This window comes from Panthera onca, chromosome F2 (genome assembly GCF_046562875.1).
Source record: "Panthera onca isolate mPanOnc1 chromosome F2, mPanOnc1 haplotype 2, whole genome shotgun sequence".
NCBI classification, from domain to species: Eukaryota; Metazoa; Chordata; class Mammalia; order Carnivora; family Felidae; genus Panthera; species Panthera onca.
The window spans coordinates 43,621,224-43,642,629 of NC_138356.1; the positions used below are offsets into that span (position 1 = coordinate 43,621,224).

General features: G+C 39.9%; 1 protein-coding gene across 7 annotated transcripts in view; it reads left to right on the top strand.

The window, feature by feature from the left end:
• Positions 1 to 21,406, top strand: part of CPQ (carboxypeptidase Q) — a 548,491-nt gene that overhangs the window by 211,498 nt on the left and 315,587 nt on the right. For all 7 annotated transcript variants that reach the window (XM_060610970.3, XM_078441665.2, XM_060610974.3 and 4 more), the window contains exon 4: positions 155 to 362. In XM_060610970.3, the coding sequence (XP_060466953.2) occupies positions 155 to 362 (208 nt within the window). The remainder of the gene's footprint in view (positions 1 to 154; positions 363 to 21,406) is intronic.

Genomic DNA, 21,406 nt, shown 5'->3' on the forward strand with positions numbered 1-21,406 from the left:
ATTCAAAAGCAAATAATCCAGTATTGCCCACCCATCATATTTCTCATATGCAAATGGAAATCAGTGAGAATCAAATGTCAAATACAGACACTTAAAAAAATACTTTTGGTCTGTTTTTACTTTTAAGATGACCTGGTGCCTTCTTTTTCTCAAGTCCTCACACAGGTATTCAGGAATACCAAGATGGTGTGCCAAAAATCCCAACAGCCTGTATTACAGTGGAAGATGCAGAAATGATGTCAAGAATGGCTTCTCGTGGGAACAGAATTGTTATTCAGCTGAAGATGGGGGCAAAGAACTATCCAGATGCTGATTCCTTCAACACTGTAGCAGAGATCATTGGCAGCAAGTACCCAGAGCAGGTGAGTCAAGGAAATGGGTGGGCTGTCTTGGAGTAGGGTTTCATGGTCAAGTGTCAGTTTTTAGAGATGGTTGGGGAAAGAGAGAACCTGAATCTGCAGAGATGGTCCTTATAAACTCATTAATGGCAGGATCTTTGTATATATTTTTTCCAACCAAAAGTTCTACAACATATTGAAGGGTGGAATAGGATCCATGGTGTGGAAACTCAGCCTCTGAATAGCTGAGGGCACTACTTGTATATATGTGTTGTGTTTATTCCAACTAGAGCCAGGTTAGTATTTGAGATCATACCGATAGCTAATAGTTACTGTGCCTATTGTATGTATGGATTATGTTATTTGATTCTTTCAAAATTTAGTAAAGTTGGATTTATTTTCATCATTTTATAGGTGAGGAAACTAATGTAGAAGGTAGCTCAGGTGCCTAATGTCCACACAGCTAGTAAGTGGCTGGGAAAGGACTGAAACCTAGGACCTTATAAATGTTAAACCAGGTTTTATTTTATTTTATTTAAAAAAAAAATTTAAGTCTATTTGTTTATTTTGAGAGAGAAAGAGAGCGTGAGTGGGGGAGGAGTAGAGAGAGAGAGAGAGAGAGAGAGAGAGAATCCCAAGTAGGCTCCATACTGTCAGTGCAGAGCCCGATGTGGGGCTTGAACTCAGGAACTGTGAGCCAAAATCAAGAGTCAGACGTTTAACTGACTGAGCCACCCAGGCACCTCTAAACCAAGTCTTAGACCGCAGTAATTTCCAAAAGTATTTATTTTTCCTTGCAACATTTGAAAATCAAATAGTACTAGAGGCAGATCCATACTCTATGCTAGCTGAAGGTTAAATAAGTTTGGCAAGTTACTTATTCTGTGAGTCTTAGAGAACTTCCCCTCAAAGACAGAATGGTAGGGGCGCCTGGGTGGCGCAGTCGGTTAAGCGTCCGACTTCAGCCAGGTCACGATCTCGCGGTCCGTGAGTTCGAGCCCCGCGTCAGGCTCTGGGCTGATGGCTCGGAGCCTGGAGCCTGTTTCCGATTCTGTGTCTCCCTCTCTCTCTGCCCCTCCCCCGTTCATGCTCTGTCTCTCTCTGTCCCAAAAATAAATAAAAAACGTTGAAAAAAAAAAATTAAAAAAAAAAAAAAAAAAAAAAGACAGAATGGTATAGGTAACTTACCAGGATTATCATGAGAACTCGATTAGCCTAGCACGTCAAATAGCCAGCACAGTGCTTGGCACAACATGGCACTCATTGAATGTAAGTTTACCTCATATGGTATCAAATGTACAAAAAGAAAAAACAAAACAAAACAAAACCAGTTTTGATAAGGTGTCTGGTATAAATTTCCTCTATTAATAGCTACTGAAATTCTAAAGTAGCACTTAAAGGAAGTGATTCCAGAATTTCAGACTTATTTTTGCTTAAGGAGATCAATGGGATGAAGGAAAAAGTGAATAGTGATAGAGAAACAAATCTTCCATACATGTCTTAACTCAGGACCTCTCCCAGACTTAAGGGTTTTGCTGCAGTAAAGGTTGGTTTTATGTTTGGGACCCTTTTCTTCCTTCCCAAATCACTTCCAGGACACGGGCATGCATCAGCTTTGGGGTTGTAGCCACAGGGATGATTGAAAAGCAAGATCTCGGTGGTACCACAGGGAGTCAAATAGCTGTAGAGAAACTCTAGTTTCAAACATTGAAAAAGCAAACAAGTCCCTTGCCCTTTAGGGAACTGGTAACAACAGAAGAATCCAGAGTCTATATTCCAGCTACTAAGTAGTCAGACCCCTTAATGTGTAACCTTACCAGGTGTTTTCCCCAGTCGGTAGTTCCAGGATCTACTGGAAAAAGTGTTGCCATTTTTAAGGCTGTCAGTACAGGGCAGGAGGGGTTTAGGATTATCTGTGATCAGTTGTCTGGGCGAGCAGGCTACTCTGGCCCCTAGCCTGGGTGGCAAGTTGAGTGAGTTATGGGGACCCTTAGTCTGAAACAGCCAGGAGGTATCAAGGTCTGAGTTAAATCATTAAAGTAGAAGAGTTTCTGGGCATCTTCGAGCTGGGAATGCTCAGTCTGGCTACTCCTCAGTCTGGCATGATTTTTTTTTTAAATCAGCTTTATGGAAGTAAAATTACATAAATTTACCAAATTTAAGTTACAATTCAGTGAGCTTTGAAAAATGTATGCAGTAATGTAACCACTGCAATAATCATAATATAGAATATTTTCATTGCTCCAAACACTGCCTTGTGCCCCTTTGCTGTCCATCTCCTCCTGCCCCATGGTAACCACCGATCTGCTTTTGAGAACTATAGTTTTTTCTTCTCTGGAATTTCCAAGGAGTGGAATCACAGAATCTGTAGTCTTTCCTCTGTGGCTTCTTTCAGTCAGCATACTGCTTTTGAGATTATCCACATTGTTTTACCAATTGTCCATGCATTTCTATTGCTCCTGAGTGATATTTAATTGCATGGATATACCACAATTTGTTTATCCATTCAGCAGTTGTTGCACATTTGGGTGGTTTCTAGTTTTTGACTATTATGAGTAAAACTTATGTGACTATTCTTATATAGTCTTTCCGTGTACGCGTGTCTTCGTTTCTCCTTGGGTAAATGCCTAGGAGTGGAATTGCTGGGCCAGCCTGAATATGAAGCAATCTGGTCGCCATCAAGTTGCCTCCATCTCTTAATTCTGTGCAATAGACTCTTTAGGTGGGTAGATTCCAGAGAAGTGGGTTATAAGTACACTGTTACCAAGATATACAAGGTAGAAGATTAACAGAAGCTCTTCCATAAAGAAGTTACGCTATTACTTCCACGGAAGGAATGTGGATGAGTGTAGTGAAGTCCATGTGACTGTTTTGGGGGGGTGGGGGTGGGAATCTGCCTTATACTCTGCCCAAAACCGCAGGGGATGCCCAGGCTGTGAAGGGAAGCAGCAAGCATGTATCATTCCCCCCCAGGCATCAGTGAGTTAAGGAACCTGAGTAAGCACAGTCTATCCCTGATAAATGCTATCTCTTCCAAGAAGCTTCCTTTGGTAACCTTCACCTCATCCCGGCACTGTGTGCTGTTATGATATCATTGTTACGGTGTCATCTTCCCGCCAGAGCTTGCAAATGCCCTGAGCAGACACAATGTTTACTTTTTTTTTTTTTTTCCTTGCTTTTCACTAATGCCTATCTCAGGACTTGGCATGTAGTAGCTTCTCGAAAACATATTTTGTTTCAGTAAAATGAAAAGAGGAAATGAAGGAGAAAATGGTTGGAGAATTTTCTTAATCCTTTAATATCTAGAAGTTCTCCTGCCACATTCAGAACACCGATTATCCATTGGCATATTGGACATCACTCCTAAATGCAGCTCTGTATGTCCAAACCTGAACAACTCAACTCCCTCATGCCTGATCACTTGCCTTAGTTTCTCATCTCTGTGAAAGGAACCATATTTACCTGTCAGCCCGTTTAGAGAACGTCACAGTATTTTTCATTGTCTCCTCTTTATCTATAGCCTGGTACCACATCCTTTTAAGTCTACTTTCTGCATATTAAAAAAAAATCTGTCCGTCTTGCCTTTACTGTAATGATCGTCCTAATTTAGGCCCTTGCTCTTCCCCCCATGATTTTTTTCTTCTAATATCTCCTCTATTTCTGTATTTTTGCAGTGTAGCTCAGAGCTATCTTACAACACTGATCTCCACATGGTGTTTCCCTGCTGTCAGGCCCCCTCTCCTGTTCCTATAAGATAAAGGTTATGATAAAGATAAATACTCAGTTATGAGTAATCAGAGGTGAGCAGAAGACAAAGGAAAAGAGACAAAGAGGGAAGAATTTGGGCAGGTTAAAAGGAAGGCAGTTATAGGTAAGAGGAAATTATGTAGTCCTGTTCATAAATGAGCAGAAAATGAGAATGAAGGAGGGGAAGGAAATTTATAATGGAGACTCAAATGCCAACTAAGACCTATTTTTTTCATTGACTGGTGAAGGAGTCTAGCTCTCCTAAACTCTGGCAAACTTTCCTAAAATCACTCAGTGCCAGTGATTTAATTATCAGTACAGTAGCCCCACCTTATCTGCAGTTTCACTGGCCACAGTTTCAGGTACCTTTGGTCAGCCAAGGTCAGAAGCAGATGATCAGAAGGTCACGAGTAGCCTAGGGCTACATCACATGCCTGCGTCATTCTCCTTACTTCATCCCATCACGTAGGCATTTTATTATTGTACATCATCACAAGAAGAGTGAATATAGTACAATAAGATATTTTGAGAGGGACACAGAGACATTCACATAACATTTATTACAATATATTATTATAATTGCTCTATTTATTACTGTTGTTAATACCCTACTGTGCCTAATTTATAAGTTAAACTTTGTCATAGGTATGTATGTATAGGAAAAAATATAGTATATATAGGATTCGATGCTGTCTGTGGCTTCAGGCATCCACTGGGAATCTTGGAATGTGTTCCCGATGGATGAGGGGGGATTGCTGTAATGGTGACAGTGATATAAATGTTGATGGTGCTGGTTTAGGTTGACTAACGTGTCTCTGACACATGCTGAGCAAATTAGTTGCCATGGAATTATCTCTAAAAAGGAGAGGGTTTATTGCAGCCATTATTCTGCTTTGAGGTCAGACATCCTGGATGGCTTGAAGAAGTGCCTCTTCAGTGAGAACACCCAGCACAGCCCTTTAAGTCTCATTTTTTGTTCACAGCACCTTAATGAAAGAAAAACAATTAACACATAAAGAATCCTTCTGATCTGGCCCAAGAACCATGGACAAGGTGTGGTGACTTTCCGCTCTAGAAAAGCACATATGTGATTGATGAAGCATTAATACTTTACAAAACCCTATTGCATAGTAGGGCCATAAGCCTGTACTGAATTAACCAACCACAGGCTTTTAAAAACGCCAGTAATACAGATAGTTTATTGGGTTTCGATATATGAAAATGGCAGACTAGGGCTATTATACACATTACTTCTACCGTCTTCCTAAACAACCCACAGTGGCATGTTTTGGCTCCTCCAAGCCTAGAATTCTCTCTGCACTTCGACCTCCTCAGAAACTGCTCTTCTGTGGTTAGGGCATATTGTGGAGAATTCAGCAGACCTTGAACACACTGAGGAGGTGCATTTCATGGGCAGAAAACAGTCTTCTAGAAGCTCTGACCTTAGGTCTCTGAACTCCTTTCTCTCAGACAGCTTTATTCCTAGGAAACCATGGTACCTTTGAGGCCCACCCATAGTTGAGAAGGAGGATGCGAGAGTGAGAACAAGAGCATTTTGACTTCTGAGCTGATACTTCCAGGTGCTAAATTAGCAATATTATGTCTATTTCCCATTCATTAAGGAACTAATTTGCATTGGAAAATTCATAGAAAACTTGTTGCCATCCATGAATAAGTTTTATTTTTGTATTAAATCAATAGAGGTTATCCTAACGCTTAAAGTAGTCTTGGACAGAAACAGAGACGGAGAGGTAGGGGTCTTAGCATCTAATACCAATCCCTGATTTTGAGACGAGAAGATCAAATCCCAGAGTGACTTGTCCCAGTGGACACAACAAATGTGTGACAGGAGCACACCTGGAATGTGACTCCAGATTTCCTGACTCCCATTTCTTTCGGCCCTAAGGATATCCCATTGTGCCTGGCCCTACCTCAACTGGATAGAATCTGCACAGGCAGTGCCGTCCCTACTGAGTCATTACACAGGAGAGATTTTGTCTTCCTTTCATGCCTTTTCTCCTGACATCTCTTTCCTATATACAAAGAGCTCTCATAAATCTCATCCCTAGTTGTCTCAGAGTTTTCTGAGAACTCTCATGAAGGTTGTCACCTGGGAAAACCACCAAGTGATATGTCTGTTCTTCTGTGCATCATCTCTCAGGCAAGTCTTGCTTGAGTCTCATCCCTCTTTAGCTCCTTGTCACTTTGGAACAGGATCTGATGGATGAAATCACTTCTGTCATCTTAATGACTCTTTATGACACTCTGTTCCCCTGTGCCCCTGTTCATATCCCTTTACTCCCCCCAATCAGGTAATAAGGTGTTTCTGTTTTAACAGAGGACCACAGACAAAGCCAACATAGGTCTACTACCAGGCACGTCATTTAAAAAATTAACAACTTTTTAAAAAACATTCTTTAAGTTTATTTATTTATTTTGAGAGAGAGAGAGAGAGAGAGAGAGAGAGAGAGAGAGAGAATGAATGAAGGAGGGGCAAAGAGAGAGGGAGAGAGAGGATCTTAAGCCCCAACATGGGGCTTCTTGAACTCACGAATTGTGAGATCATGACCTGAGCCGAAATCCAGACTTGGACACTCAGCCAACTGAGCCACCCGGGTGGCCCCAACAACTTTTTATTTTGTAGTAATTTTAGACTCACAAGCAGTTGCAAAAATAGTGCTGAGAGCCCAGGTGTACCCTTTGACCACCTTCCCCAATAACAACATTTTACATAACCATAGTACATTTACCCAGTGAGGAAACTGTACTCTTGAGAGCAAGTTGCTTTCTTGTAAAGCAGGGGCTTCCCTGTGGGCATCCTCTGTGTAGTGCCCAGTGTAGGGGGGACCCTCCTCTGATATCAGCCCAAATAGTCCTTTCCCACCCTTACTTTGTGATGCTTCCAGGGTATCTCACTCAAACAAACAAGCAAACACAGGAGGAGAGTTGTTCTCAAACTGACCTGATAAGAGGGCATGTTACTGGAAATGAGGGATTTAGTGCACCTGTAGGAGAGACTCCCGTGATAACAGATTGCCCTGTGTTGACTCTGGAGGCTGGCCTACTTCTTTTGCTCCTCAGTGATTTCCTAGACCTTATTTTGAGGTTTTTCCTAGTAAATGCAATATTTTAAAAATGTTAATATATTCCAGAAGTCTTCTGAGGGAATTATGTGGAAAAGAAAAATGTTTCAGATTTTTTTTTTTGGCTGATGATATCTAAACCCATTTTGATAAAGCCTTGATGAGTGAAATTGTTTTTTTTTATACATACCTTTTTCCTACAGTAGTTATTTTCATGGATTCAAAGAACAATTTCAGTTTTCCTATAAAGTATTATTTCAAATATAATGCAGCACTATGGAGGCTAGTGGGAAACATTGAGATGAAAGCTCTAGTTTGTTAGCTGGAGAGCTCACTTTTTCTTTGTGTGTATGTGTAGGGGAGTAGGATTTCTCAACATCTACACTATTGACATTTTGGGCCAAATAATTCTTTGTTGTGGGGGTCTGCCCTGTGCGTTGTAGAATATTTAGCAGCATCCCTGGCCTCTCCCCCACACCCTATAACCATGACTGTCAAAATGTCTTCAGACATTACCAAATGTCTAGGACAGAAGTCACCCCAGATTGAGAATCATTGGTGTGGAGTAATGGAAGGAACACTACGTGAGTGTTGCCAGGCCTTTGTTCTGGTTTTATTTCTGCCACAAATAAGCTGAGTGACCTCGGCCTACTCAGTCCTTCAGCTATAGAATGAGGAACTTCATCTGGAAAAACTCAAAGGTCATTTCCAGCCCTAAAATTCCATTATTAAAAAAGAAAATACTTGGAGATTATCATCAGACTAATAGTACACAGTGTATGGGGCCCTTTTATTATTTGACAGTGTTGGTAGGTGTTTTGTTTAATATTCTGTTTTCAAATACAGTTAGCAACTCTTCTATTAAAAAAAAAGTTAAATAAACTTTTTTTGTGTGGCACTTCTTAAACCTTTACTATGCTAGTGTACTCTGGGAATTTTTAAGAGGTAGTTTTGTAATATTCCCTAAACTTTTTGAGAAACAGTAGGATAGGGGCGTAAGATCTCTTGGGGAGCTTATGTTTTGGTGTTTTTTAATATTCACTTTAAAAAACTATTTGTTCATTAATACAACACAAATTTATTGAGTATCTGGTATGCGTCAGACATGAGGGTTGTAGCAGGAGCGTGGGGTGGGCAGTATAGCACTGTAGTTAGAAACATGGCCAGTAGAATTCAAATCCTACCTCTTCTATTTTCTTGACCGGTTGTTTTGCCTCTCTGACCCTCAATAAATCCTGGCCTTCCCTGGAGAGGGGAAAGCTTATGCAAAAGCAAGGGATTGAGAAATAGGAAGGGCAAATTGGAGGGACAGAGCACAGCCCTGGCATGTCATGTGCAAGGCTATGGCTTTGTCCTGTTGGCAGTAGGAAGTCACTGAAGGGTTTTAGCAGTAGCTTTGCCTTTTAGTACCCTCTGGCCACTGTATACGTTAGCAGGGGCAAATACTGAAATTCAGGCAGAAGATAATAGGACTGGAACTGAGCCAGTTGACATAGTGTTGAGAAAGAGGAGAAGGATTCAGGGAATACTTAGGAAATAAAATTGGCAGAGATTGTTAAAGTTTGGATATAGAAGAGACAAAGAAGGAAATGTGCAGTTTGGGTGACTAAGGGGAATTCATTCATTAATTCTACAAGAATTTATCGAGCTCCTGCTGTGTGCTGGCTGTATCACATTGCCCTCACAGCACTTGGGGCAGAAGAGACAAGCCGGTGAACAGGTAACCACTATAGAAGGAGATAAGTGCTATAATATGGCAGCTACATGGTACAGTGAAGGCTCATTGCAGTGGTGAACATCCTGGTCAAGGAAGCCTTTCTGGAGAGGTCCAACTTATTCCTACAACACAAGTAGTTTACCACGAGGAGTTAACCAAGCTAAAGGTGCTGGGGTGCTGGGATGGGGAATGCTCCAGAAGAGGAGTAGTATGAATATAAGCCCAAAGAGTAGCGTTTTTCTTTTCTTTTTTTTTTTTTTTTTTAAGGAATGTGATGTGACTCCCTTTAATTTCCAAATCCATCTGATAATGAACCCTGTGTTCATGGGGTTATGCTGTAAAAGAACCTAAAGGAAAACACATGGCCTATTTCATGTATATGTTTTTTAACATAAATTATCGAAAAGCCCAGCAGTCCCTTTGGAAACAGCTTTAACATTGATGCTGTCAAGACCCTTGTTGAAGGAATAAACAAAACCTGACTGACCTGGTGAACAAAATCATGCCCTACAGAATTGACTAGTTAGATGCTGTGTAGCAAATGCAATTTTGCCTTTCATCCGAATACGTAGTCTGATGATTTGTAAAACCTTCTTAATGGGTACAGCAAGTTATTTTGCCTGGGTGGGAGCCTTTTTACTAACTTAAGCAGCTGTTTAAACTTTCATAAGCAAAGTAATTATTAAATCTTTCATGAACATATTGGGTGGAACATTTGTTCACATCTTAACCTTGAGTTGGAAAGTTTTAGGGGGTGGGGTTAAAGAGTTTGAAGCTGGCAAATTTCATTCTTTTTATTTTTTTTCTTACTTATTATAAACTTTTTATGGCGTAGAACCAGCCAACCTAAATCATGGAAGGAAAAATACATGTGTGGCAAGCATGAGGTATTTCATTGTTTATTTTTCAAATTTCTGAAATGTGCTCAGAGCTGTGCATGCCTCTGGGCTCATAAAGACAGCAAATGGAAATAGCTCAAGCCAGACGGGCTGTTTTAGATAGATAGCCACCCAGGTAGACAAGGCAAACCTTGGAGAGTGTTCTTTCCTGGACTCAATAAGTCATCCTAGTGGCCAAAATGGTACTTGCAAGTAGGAGGATGCCATCTTTCATGGGTTTGAGCACCTTTCTTTTATTAGTGATGGAGCCATTTAATAATAATCACAAGGTGAATAGTAATCCACATTTATGGAGTGCTTACCATGTGATGCTTCTCATGCATTTTATCCTTTAGTCTTCACCATGACCTTGTCAAGTAAGCAATGCTGTTATCCTGTGTGGCAGAGCTAGGAGTAAACACAAGTTTATTCTATCCTGGAACCTGTACTCTTTGACGACTCATCATCCTGGACTTCTTCGTCTTTTTCTATTCTAGGTTGTGAGGTACTGCTATCTAAAGAGTTTTGTGTTTTACCCTAAATGGAAAGAAAACCAGCATAACTGTCCACATTATAATCAACAGCAACAAATGCTTGTTGAATACGTATTCTGTGTAGAACTTGTGTTACAAATTTGGGAAATATTCTGAGCAAAGAGGAGAGACAATAAAGGGACGCTTGCGTGGTGGCTAAGTAAAGTAGGCAGTGAATTCTGGAAATCAGAATCTACAGGATTGACTCAGGGCCTGCAGCGTTGCGTCCTGGCTGGCTCAGTACAAACGTACTGTACAGTATTTTACAGTTGGCTGTGTGCTCTCACCTATATTATCTCATTTAATTCTGACAACAGGGCTGATGTTACAGTTTCCACTTGAAATTTCTTTTTAATGTTTGTTTATTTATTTAGATGGAGAGAGAGAGAGAGGAATAGCACAAGTTGGGGAGGGGCAGAGAGAGAGGGAGAGAGAGAATTCAAGCAGGCTCCACGCTGCCAGCACAGAGCCCAATGTGGGGCTCAAACTCATGAAACTGTGAGATCACGACCTGAGCCCAAATCAAGAGTTGGACACTTAACCGACTGAACCACCCAGGCTCCCCCACAGTTTCCACTTTAAAGATGAAGAAGCTGAGATTCAAAGTCAATTATTCATGCTGAGACACACATCTAATAAGCGGGAGTTAAGATTCAAAGTTTGATTCCTCTATAACTTGCTGTAGTCACTGCTTCGAGCCCTGCAGTTTAAAATAGCATAGAAAAAAATGCTTTAAGGATGCTGTAAAACACAACCTTAAACATGAGCCACCCAGCTTCTCTCCTTCAAATTCTGAACACCCACAAAACTCTGTGAGGTGATAAATATTTATTATTTTAAGCCACTAGGTTTTGGAGTGAACTAATACAGTAATCAAAGAACACAAGACAGATAAGCAGGAGTTTAACAGATGGTCAAGGAATTTATTGGGACGTGTCTGGGCAAAGAAAAAAAAAACGCATCTAAAAAAGTATAAAAGTGTGCCACAGCAAGGTACATTTAGGAATTGCAAATAAAAGATAAGACAAAGACTCACAACTCAAAAATCATAGCATTTGGGGTGTGAGAGTCTCACTAAGAACTTACTCTATTATCTGATAATGTAGCAACTAATGTTCCTAAGAGTGATGAATCTGTGAGAAATTAAGTTCCAATTGGGTGATTTAAGAAGATAGGAAAGCAATCAAAACATTGAAATATTTACTTCAAAATTAAAACAAAAAATGTACTGTATAAATCCTTAGTGAAAGGGGAGTCCAGGTTATCCAAAATAGCCACCTCCCTGTGTTGTTACTTCACTGAACTGTCTGGGTCTGTGTTTTGAAAACTTTAAGCGTAAAAGTAGGGCCAAGAAATAGCTAATGAAGAACACCTGGATTTTCCCCAGGATTTTTCACTCTACAGTTCTGCTGCAACAATCAGGTAGAAATTAACATTTTATAACCAATTATGTGTTTTGTTTGGCATCCTGTTAACCAACTGAATTTTTAAAAAAGAGAATTGCCCAAATTGACTTGTTATTCTATGCCATATCTCATTCATTGACTATTTATTGAGTGCTACCCATGAGTTACCCACTGTGACAGGCCCATAAACCAAACCTTTATATTTGTGTTGCAGAAATCTCTCAGTTCCAACTCCACTGTTTTCTAGAGTTAGTAGCAGCTCCTGGTTTATTGTTTACGTTGGATTTTAATATAAAATTAATACCTACTTATTTGAAAAAGAGAAAAATAAAAAGAATTCTTACTCAGAAACACATTAACTCAGACAATTGCTGTTGACATCTTGCTGCGTTTCCTTCCCTGTATTTTCCTTCCCTGTAATATTTTTATATAGTTATATTTTATAGATAGTGTCAGATCTGATTTTTGTTTCACATCAGGCAAACTATCCCTTGGAATAGAAATTTTAGTATCTGTAAGTTATTCTGACAGATATTCGGTAATTTGCTTAACCTGTTATTAGATTTTTTGATTGTACATGAATCTTTCAGTAAAAATGATGTTACATCTAAATAAATATGTGGCCAGGGGATTTTGAAGTTGTCCTTTGAACTGTTTATGGGCTTTGCTAAAATGGAGTATTTTTAAATAATGATCCCCATGAAGCTTAGGAAGAGGTTAACATGGTTTCTCTCCCTGCCAAAAGAACTGCCTTTGGAACATTCTAAGAACACTGTGCGGCCATGTGCCGAATGTGCCGTCATAGTTATGCTGTTAGTTAAATTAAACATGAATGATTGGATGGAGAACGTTATTATTCTGTGCACATTCTTGACTCTTAATTTAAGGTTAAACTAACTTAATTTAATGTCATGTGAATTTTTAGCAGCAATTATGGCCAGTTAATGCATATTCTTCCTTAGTCATGCCTCATCTCTTTGCAAAATTACAATATTTCATTCCAAATTTATTCTGACCACATTTAAGTAGGCCTTTCTCCCATTTTTCCTCAGTGTTTATATCAGAAGCCCTTTGAGTTTATACTATAAACTACCACTTGTGTATTTTTATAATAAGCCTCTAAGAAGTAGTCCTGGAGATGAGCGCACAAGACTCAGTGCCAATCAGAGACCCGGACCTTGTTCCTTCTTCAGCCTTCAGGGGACATTGTAGATGACAGAGATACCATCTTAATATTCTTTTCCGGTCTTTCTCCTCTCCATATGTCTGGAATTCCACCACCCAACCAATATTCCTTAAGTATGCCTCAAAGCAGAAGTATGCGTCTCTCAACCTTCTACTTAAAACAGGCAGTGTCTCTCCACTTATGCTAACACAATAGCCAACACTCTTTAAACCTGGCACTTAAAGCCTTATGTCTACAAGATATTTTAAGGGTCATGCCTTTTCCCACAGGTAATCTATGTGCTATAAGCACAGAAGATTCTCTGTTCTATATGTTTTGTGTCGCTTCACTATTTCTTTGCCTTCTCCATACTGATGCCCTTTTCTTATCTACCTGTTGAAATCTGGCCTACTCTTTATTCATCTGTTCACTGTTTAATTGAATGATTCAATAACATTAATTCATCTAATAAATATTTACTGAGCTCTAGTTGCATGCCGACATTGTTCAAGGGCAAGCTCAAATGCCATCTTCCCTAAGAAGCCTTTCCTGATCACCTCAGCCATATGCATGGTTTCTCTCTTTAGGAACTTCCACTGGTCTTTTTTTATACTTCTCTTTTGTTGCTAATCTATACCTCATTGCCATGTATATAGTAGCCACTCAAAAATGCTTTTCTATTCTTTAAAATGTTTATTTATTTTGAGAGAGAGAGCAAGAGAGAGCAGGGGAGGGGCATAAAGAGAGGGAGAGAGAGAGAATACCAAGCAGGGTCCATGCTCCATGCTGTCGGTGAAGAGCCCAACGCCAGGCTCAATCCTACAAACCATAAGAACCATGAGGTTATGACCTGGGCTGAAATCAAAAGTTGGACACTTAACTAACTGAGCCCCCCAGGCACCTCCAAAATGCTCTCCAATTTCAAGAAAAAAATGAATGAATACGTGAATAAATTAATGATCAAAAGAAAAGTTTTGCCTTCTCTACCAATGGAAGCTAATGATTAAAATAAAATGATTAAACTGGTCTAGAAAGTTAACATTTTTCTGGGTTTTGAGTCTATGAAACACCCTTGATATGATTTCTAACAGAGAAGGGAATGTATAGAATCCCCATCTTCTGATTTACAGATGGTTTTTTTTTTTACCAGCATTCTACCACATTCTACACTATCTAGATATTAATAGCCATATTACACTTTGTCATTGCTTTTTGTTATAAGACTTTAAGGACTATATGGAATAGAGAGATTCTACTTTCAGAGTGCCAATAACCTACTTTAGTGTTCAAAAAGACAAGTATATTAACCTGAGTAGTGAGAAAAGCAGCAGATTAAGTAATTTTTGAAAAACCATTTATTTTGAACAATAAGAACTAGGAACTTTGATTAGTTCCCAATAGAAATGAGCTGTCAAAACAATAATAATATCTATTGGCCCGTGTTTACCACGTGTCAGGGATTTTGCTGTCCAGTTTGTCATTTAATCCCCCCAAACAACTCTATGAATGAGGTTCTTTTGTTTTCCTCATCGTACGCTAGGGAACTAGAAGTTTAGAGAGTCGGGCAAATTGTTCGTGCCCACTGGATAACAAAAGTGGGTGGTGGGTAGAGTAAACCTGTGAGTTCAAGCTCTGTGCTCTTCTTTATCTACCCATGAGGTTGGAAATGTGTGGGCTGTGACAGTGACACTGTCCGTTGCATAACCTCTCAGTTACCTTGAATGATTTCCATTTACATAGTTGTTCTTGTACTAGCTCTAGGGAGCTAGACTGGCTTTTTTTTTTTTTCATTTGTTTTGTTTTGTTTTTAGGAAACTATTGAAACCACAGAAAGGGAGAATCTTAAAAAAAATTGTCCCATTTTGAGTGATTAGAAGTTCCCTTTTAATCTGTGCACTGTTCTGTAGCAGAATAGGTGTGACTCTCCTTCTGGAGATGATTGATCATTCTTTTAAAATCTGGAGTTACTTTGAATTCCGTTATTTTTATATTTAGGGCAGAGAAGCAAGGAAAAGGTAAGGAGCCTCTAGTGAAGGAACCAGAACTTGAGAAAGGTGTTTTTGTCTGCCCAGGATCCCTTCCTTTGGGAACAGCCCCTCTCTAGCACTTGTGCTTTGGTAAACTGCCAACTCCCACTATTAAGAACTGGAGTCCTGAGCAGAAACACACAGACTGAGCAGGTTGAGGCCGAGTCATCGTCTTGTTGCCCTGCCCAGTTCAGGATCTCTGAGCTTCGGATTTACCTTCTGAAAAATGAGGTTTGTATTTTGCCTCACTGAGTTGTTTGAGGATTCAGTGAGATGTTGTTCATGAAAGCTTTGGCACGGAATTGTTATTCAGTGGAAGATAGCTACCACACTTAAAGATTCTGAGGACAATTATTTGTCCCCTAAAGAAGAAAAGGCAAAAGTAGACTCTTTCTACTATGGAGGCATAACATGCAGAATTATTAATGGTACTTGAGAAGAATACCCAGCCATTCGAATGATGAATTAGCAAAAGATGATCAGGGTGATTGTGAACTGTGGGATGATGCACTGCTACTTAATCATAACACTGCTATTAAAACTCACAATACTTTGTTCTTTAAAAAATCAATGGTATGAAAGAAACTCAAGCCTCTTGGGAGTGAGGGATTTGAAGGGGGATGTGGAGGGAGTAAGAAGGATGATAGTCTATAAAAGAGTAGCCATCCAGTCATCCAGTGGCCAAATCCTTCCTTTAATGAATAGAGTTATGGCAGTGCTCCAGCATATTAATAAATGCTCCACTATGGGTGGTGAGAACTTCAAAAGTGAAACAGTGCATATTGGATTTGATAATAAGAATATAGAGAATTATAAATGAGATGACCAGGAGGCATCTGTGTTAAGGAAACTTAGGATCAAGACTTTGTATATTCTAGTCGATTAAAGGTTGTGGGCGAAATTAGGGTGCTGTAGTGGAAAAAGAAAGGATCCTGCTGGCTGGTAGAACACTGATGTGAAGTTATGGGGGAGTTTTGATCAAGCATGTATCTTTGATCTTCTGTATGGGGTCTGGAGAGAGTATTAGCAGCTGTAGGTACAGCTACATGATGAGTTAAAATGTGACTTTTTGTTATGTTTTTTTCAAGTTTGAACAATCACAAATTTACAGCAGTTGTACAAAAAGTAGGTTGGAATTTGGAATGCATTTCTACATGGACATGAGATTGAAAATGAGAGTTTATCTTGCAGTGTTAGGTATACTAGAATAATGTATGATGATAAGAGAAAGTCAGTGTGAGGGACACAGTGTGATGGATGAAGAGACTAGGGACTTTGGGCCAATTCTTAGCAAAAAAAAAAAAAAAAAAGATAATGTTGTCTTTGGTGACCCTATCTTTTTTCCTTTTAAAGTTCCTTGTACTTTTCCTTGCTAACAGAACCTCTTGTTTCAAAAAAACCTGATGATATAGTTATTATCCCAATGATATAATTGAAAAAGATGAGGCTCAGAGAGGTTTATGTAACTTGCTCATGTCCATATAATAACTAAACAGGAAAAGTCAGTTTCATAATCAAATATGTTTGGCTCTAAAACTCATGAACTCCGGCATTTTTTTCTTGGGATGTCTGAGTTAATGGTGCCACCATTAACAAAGTAAAGGAATATACAAGGAATATGGGTTGAAGTGGGATATAGACAAAGGAAAGCTGAGTTTAGTTTTAGATATGTTGATTTTGAGCTACCTTGGGGTAGCTGTGTCCTGATGTCTGGTCACAGGAGAAATTCTGGTTTGTTGCCCAAAGGTGGGTATGGGTACAGCTGGAGTGTTTCATTTTGCTGCAGGATAGTGGAGGAGATATAGGTGGCTACATAGACAGATACCTAGATAGGTATGTAAGAAGATAGATAGATAGATAGATAGATAGATAGATAGATAGATAAAGTTTATTGGTGAGTTGGGTGTTTGGAAGTTGGGAAATGTCTGTAGTCACTAGTCAGTATTCCTATTGCTTTAGCAACTTTTATTTCCTCATGAAGCTATGGCAAACAGAACTTTCATATTTATTTTTTTGTGCCTAAGGGCTGATAGTTCTGCCTATGAATGATGCATAAGTGACAATTTTGTGTTATGAGCATTACTGTGACTCTTGGAATCATCGAATCTCAAGGTTGGAAGGGAACTTAATATTCTCTCTTGGATTTGCTGTATATTCAGACTGTGCTTTACACCTGCGTGAAGTCTTTACTGACACACCCGTCCTTCAGATAGCATTCCCTATATGAAAGATATTACTTTTGAGGCAAAAATATTCCTACCTATATGTAGATATTCCCCAGTTGTTCCTAGATTCAGCCATGGAAGACAAATCTCATTAATTCTTCCAGGTGAGAGCTCATTGCACATTTGGAAATAGCCTCTGTGTATCTCCTGATTTTCTCTTTACTGAGCTGAGTTTCTCCTCCCATCTCTGCAGTGGTTCCTTCTGGGGAAGGACTCATTGGCCCAGGTTCTGGAAATGCACTCAGCAGATGGCCTCCATTGTCCTCTCCTTCAGGGATTGTTTCACTGGCAGAGAGCCACTCATACAAGGTCACACCCTGTCCTGGTGTGGTCCACGTCCAATGACTGATTCATAGGGGGGTATAACAGCCCAGTTATTGCAGTCCAATATGTGACAACTCTGATAAGCCATTTTAGTTCAGAGCTGCCAGTGGGGTTAGCTGAGGCCATTGTTGGACTGCATTACAACTTGACTTCTCTTTCTATTCCTTCTTGCATACTTGCCCTCCCTTTCTTAGGGTTCACCCCAAAGGCATACAACTGTGCATGCCAAACTCTGGTGCAGTCTGATATCTGGGAACCCAATATGTAATGCATGGCTGCAAGTCTTCTCATGAGCCATTCATGAGAAGGGGTAATCTTCTATATGATCATGATATATTTGGCCTTGAAGAATATTTTAAATTAATTTTCATTGTTAGGAATCCAATGTGTAACCTGACACAGTAGAGAATTTTTCAGTGGTTGTGTCTTAGTTTAGGTTCCCCTTCAAAAGCAGAGCCTGAGACAAAAATTACATGTGAGTAGTTTATTTTTGAGAAAATATTCCAAGGAACAGATGTGGAAGACTGGAAACAGCAAACAAGGGAAAGCTAATCCAAGAGTTTGTTATTGAGCTACTCACCACTGTAAGCAACTGGGATTCACTCCCAGTGTGACTCTCTGAGAAGCCAGGTAGATCTGTCTACCAGATAATAAAAAAGGAGAGAATTTACCCATTAGTTCCTGATTCCTATTGGTCAAGTTTTGCATTATGAGGTGGTAAGTCCCTTGCCTCTCTAGGTTTGTGCGTGGCTCAAAACAGCTGAATGAGTACCTGTCACTTTCCCAGGAAGCAGGCACTGAAAGCCCTGGGCAGAAAGTGAGAAATGCCAGATGTATCTGAGGCAAAATGCTGTTGGGTTACACCTGTTCACAGCTGGTTGCTGCGGCAATTGTGGACCTAAAAACTTGGGCTGGGAAGGTGTAAGACAGGACAAGAAAGAACCAATATAGGGCAATAGCTGTAAGCAACAACATTGTGTTTCTGGGGCCTTCTTTGTATATGGCTTTTATAAAGGACAGAGTGCACTGGACTGCATTTTCTCCTAACAAGTCCATAGAACTACTGCCAGCCTTCTCTTCTTTGATCATAGAGGTAGAGAAACTTCCCAATGCATTGGAAGTAGTGAAGTGGTATGCTCACTTATCAATAAAATACTTATCTAAAAGATCTGTATGCTGAAAACTATAGACAGCTGATGAAGAAAATTGAAGAAGATATAAAGAAATGGAAAAACATTCTGTGCTCATGGATTGGAAGAACAAATATTGTTAAAATGTCAATACTACCCAAAGTTATCTATACATTCAGTGCAATCCCAATCAAAATTGCTCCAGCATTCTTCTCAAAGCTAGAACGAGCAATCCTAAAATTTGTATGGAACCACAAAAGACCCCGAATAGCCAAAGTAATATTGAAGAAGAAGACCAAAGCGGGAGGCATCACAATCCCAGACTTTAGCCTCTACTACAAAGCTGTAATCATCAAGACAGCATGGTATTGGCACAAAAACAGACACATAGACCAATGGAATAGAATAGAGACTGCAGAATTGGACCCACAAAAGTATGGCCAACTAATCTTTAACAAAGCAGGAAAGAATATCCAATGGAAAAAAAGACAGTCTCTTTAACAAATGGTGCTGGGAGAACTGGACAGCAACATGCAGAAGAATGAAACTAGACCACTTTCTTACACCATTCACAAAAATAAACTCAAAATGGTTAAAGGACCTGAATGTGAGGCAGAAAACCTCAAAACCCTAGAGGAGAAAGCAGGAAAAAACCTCTCTGACCTCAGCCACAGCAATTTCTTACTTGACATATCTCCAAAGGCAAGGGAATTAAAAGCAAAAATGAACTATTGGGACCTCATCCAGATAAAAAGCTTCTGCACTGCAAAGGAAACAATCAACATAACTAAAAGGCAACCAACAGAATGGGAAAAGATATTTGCAAATGACATATCAGACAAAGGGCTAGTATCCAAAATCTATAAAGAACTCACCAAACTCCACACACGAAAAACAAATAATCCAGTGAAGAAATGGGCAGAAAACATGAATAGACACTTCTCTAAAGAAGACATCCAGATGGCCAACAGGCACATGAAAAGATGCTCAACATCGCTTCTCATCAGGGAAATACAAATCAAAACCACATTCAGATACCACCTCACACCAGTCAGAGTGGCCAAAATGAAGAAATCAGGAGACTATAGATGCTGGAGAGGATGTGGAGAAACGTGAACCCTCTTGCACTATTGGTGGGAATGCAAACTGGGGCAGCCACTCTGGAAAACAGTGTGGAGGTTCCTCAAAAAATTAAAAATACATCTACCCTATGACCCAGCAATAGCACTGCTAGGAATTTACCCAAGGGATACAGGAGTGCTGATGCATAGGGGCCCTTGTACCCCAATGTTTATAGCAACACTTTCAACAATAGCCAAATTATGGAAAGAGCCTAAATGTCCATCAACTGATGAATGGATAAAGAAATTGTGGTTTATATACACAATGGAATACTACTTGGCAATGAGAAAGAATGAAATATGGCCTTTTGTAGCAACGTGGATGGAACTGGAGAGTGTCATGCTAAGTGAAATAAGTCATACAGAGAAAGACAGATACCATATGTTTTCGCTCTTACGTGGATCCTGAGAAACTTAACAGAAGACCATGGGGGAGGGGAAGGAAAAAAAAAGAGAGGGAGGGAGCCAAATCATAAGAGACTCTTAAAAACTGAGAATAAACTGAGCATTGATGGGGGGTGGGAGGGAGGGGAAAGTGGGTGATGGGCATTGAGGAGGGCACCTGTTGGGATGAGCACTGGGTGTTGTATGGAAACCAATCTGACAATAAATTTCATTAAAAAAATAAAATAAAAAAAATACTCATCTTGGCTAGCTAGACTTATCAACAGTAAAATATCACAGAGAGAAATTGCAGAAACCTCTATAAAAGGTCCACACATTCCTTGTGCCTTTCTGCCAATAGCGGACATTTATTGCCAAGTATTTTGACAATGGTTTGCCTAAGAGTTCCTTTGCCGTCTTTGAATTAGTTGCTCTGTGCCCACTGCATTTTGAATGTCACAGAGATTTGACTCTTGTGGTGTTAAGCCATGCAGCAGTTTATTGTTAAATGGGGTGAGGAGTAAAGGAATTGGAAAGTAGCTTGGAATCCAAATGAAAGATCATCTTTCATTGCATGGACCAAAACACTGTTTTAGTGTCATATCCTATATAGGTACTACTGTCTCGTAGGTGTGGATTAGCCACTAGTGATTCTGCCCTGAAATGGTAAGTCCCAGTAATCTCCATCCTTTTATGGTCAGTTTTTCATTGGCAGCTTCCTAATGAGCCTGTCTTTGGGGTGCCGAGTGGCAGAGCTATGGGGTTTCTGCAAGAGATTTGAGAGATGTAGTCAGATAGCCAATTACCATTTTTATTTACTTTGGGAGAGCTTGAGTCCTGACACCTGCCTAAGACGGTCCTGGTAGTATTTGCACTGTCTAAAAAAACATGTCATAAATTTCATACTTGTCATCCCAGGAATGGCAGAAACTGAAATGAGCAGACCAGGACTGAGAGGCTGGTGACAAAGGAGGGGCCTGGTGAGAGGTGCACATCAATGAGACCAGATGTCCAAGCTATGGGAGGAGGAAGGTCAGTTAAGGCAAAGAGGGATAAAAGGGGCTAAGTTCCTAAAATTCATCTGAGAATCAGGAGGCTGGTAAGGAGTTGAAGTGGGAAGAAGGAGGTGGGCCCCAAGCAGAGCGCCTAGGAAGTCAGACTGTGGAACAGATGCCTGGGAATAGCAAATATTTATTATGTGTCACCGATTACATGTCAGATGCTGTTCTAATCATTGTGTGTGTGTAAGCAATTTAATTCTCACATTAAGCTTATGAGGTAGATGCTATTATTATCATCAAACCTCTTTAACACTTGAGGCAACTGAG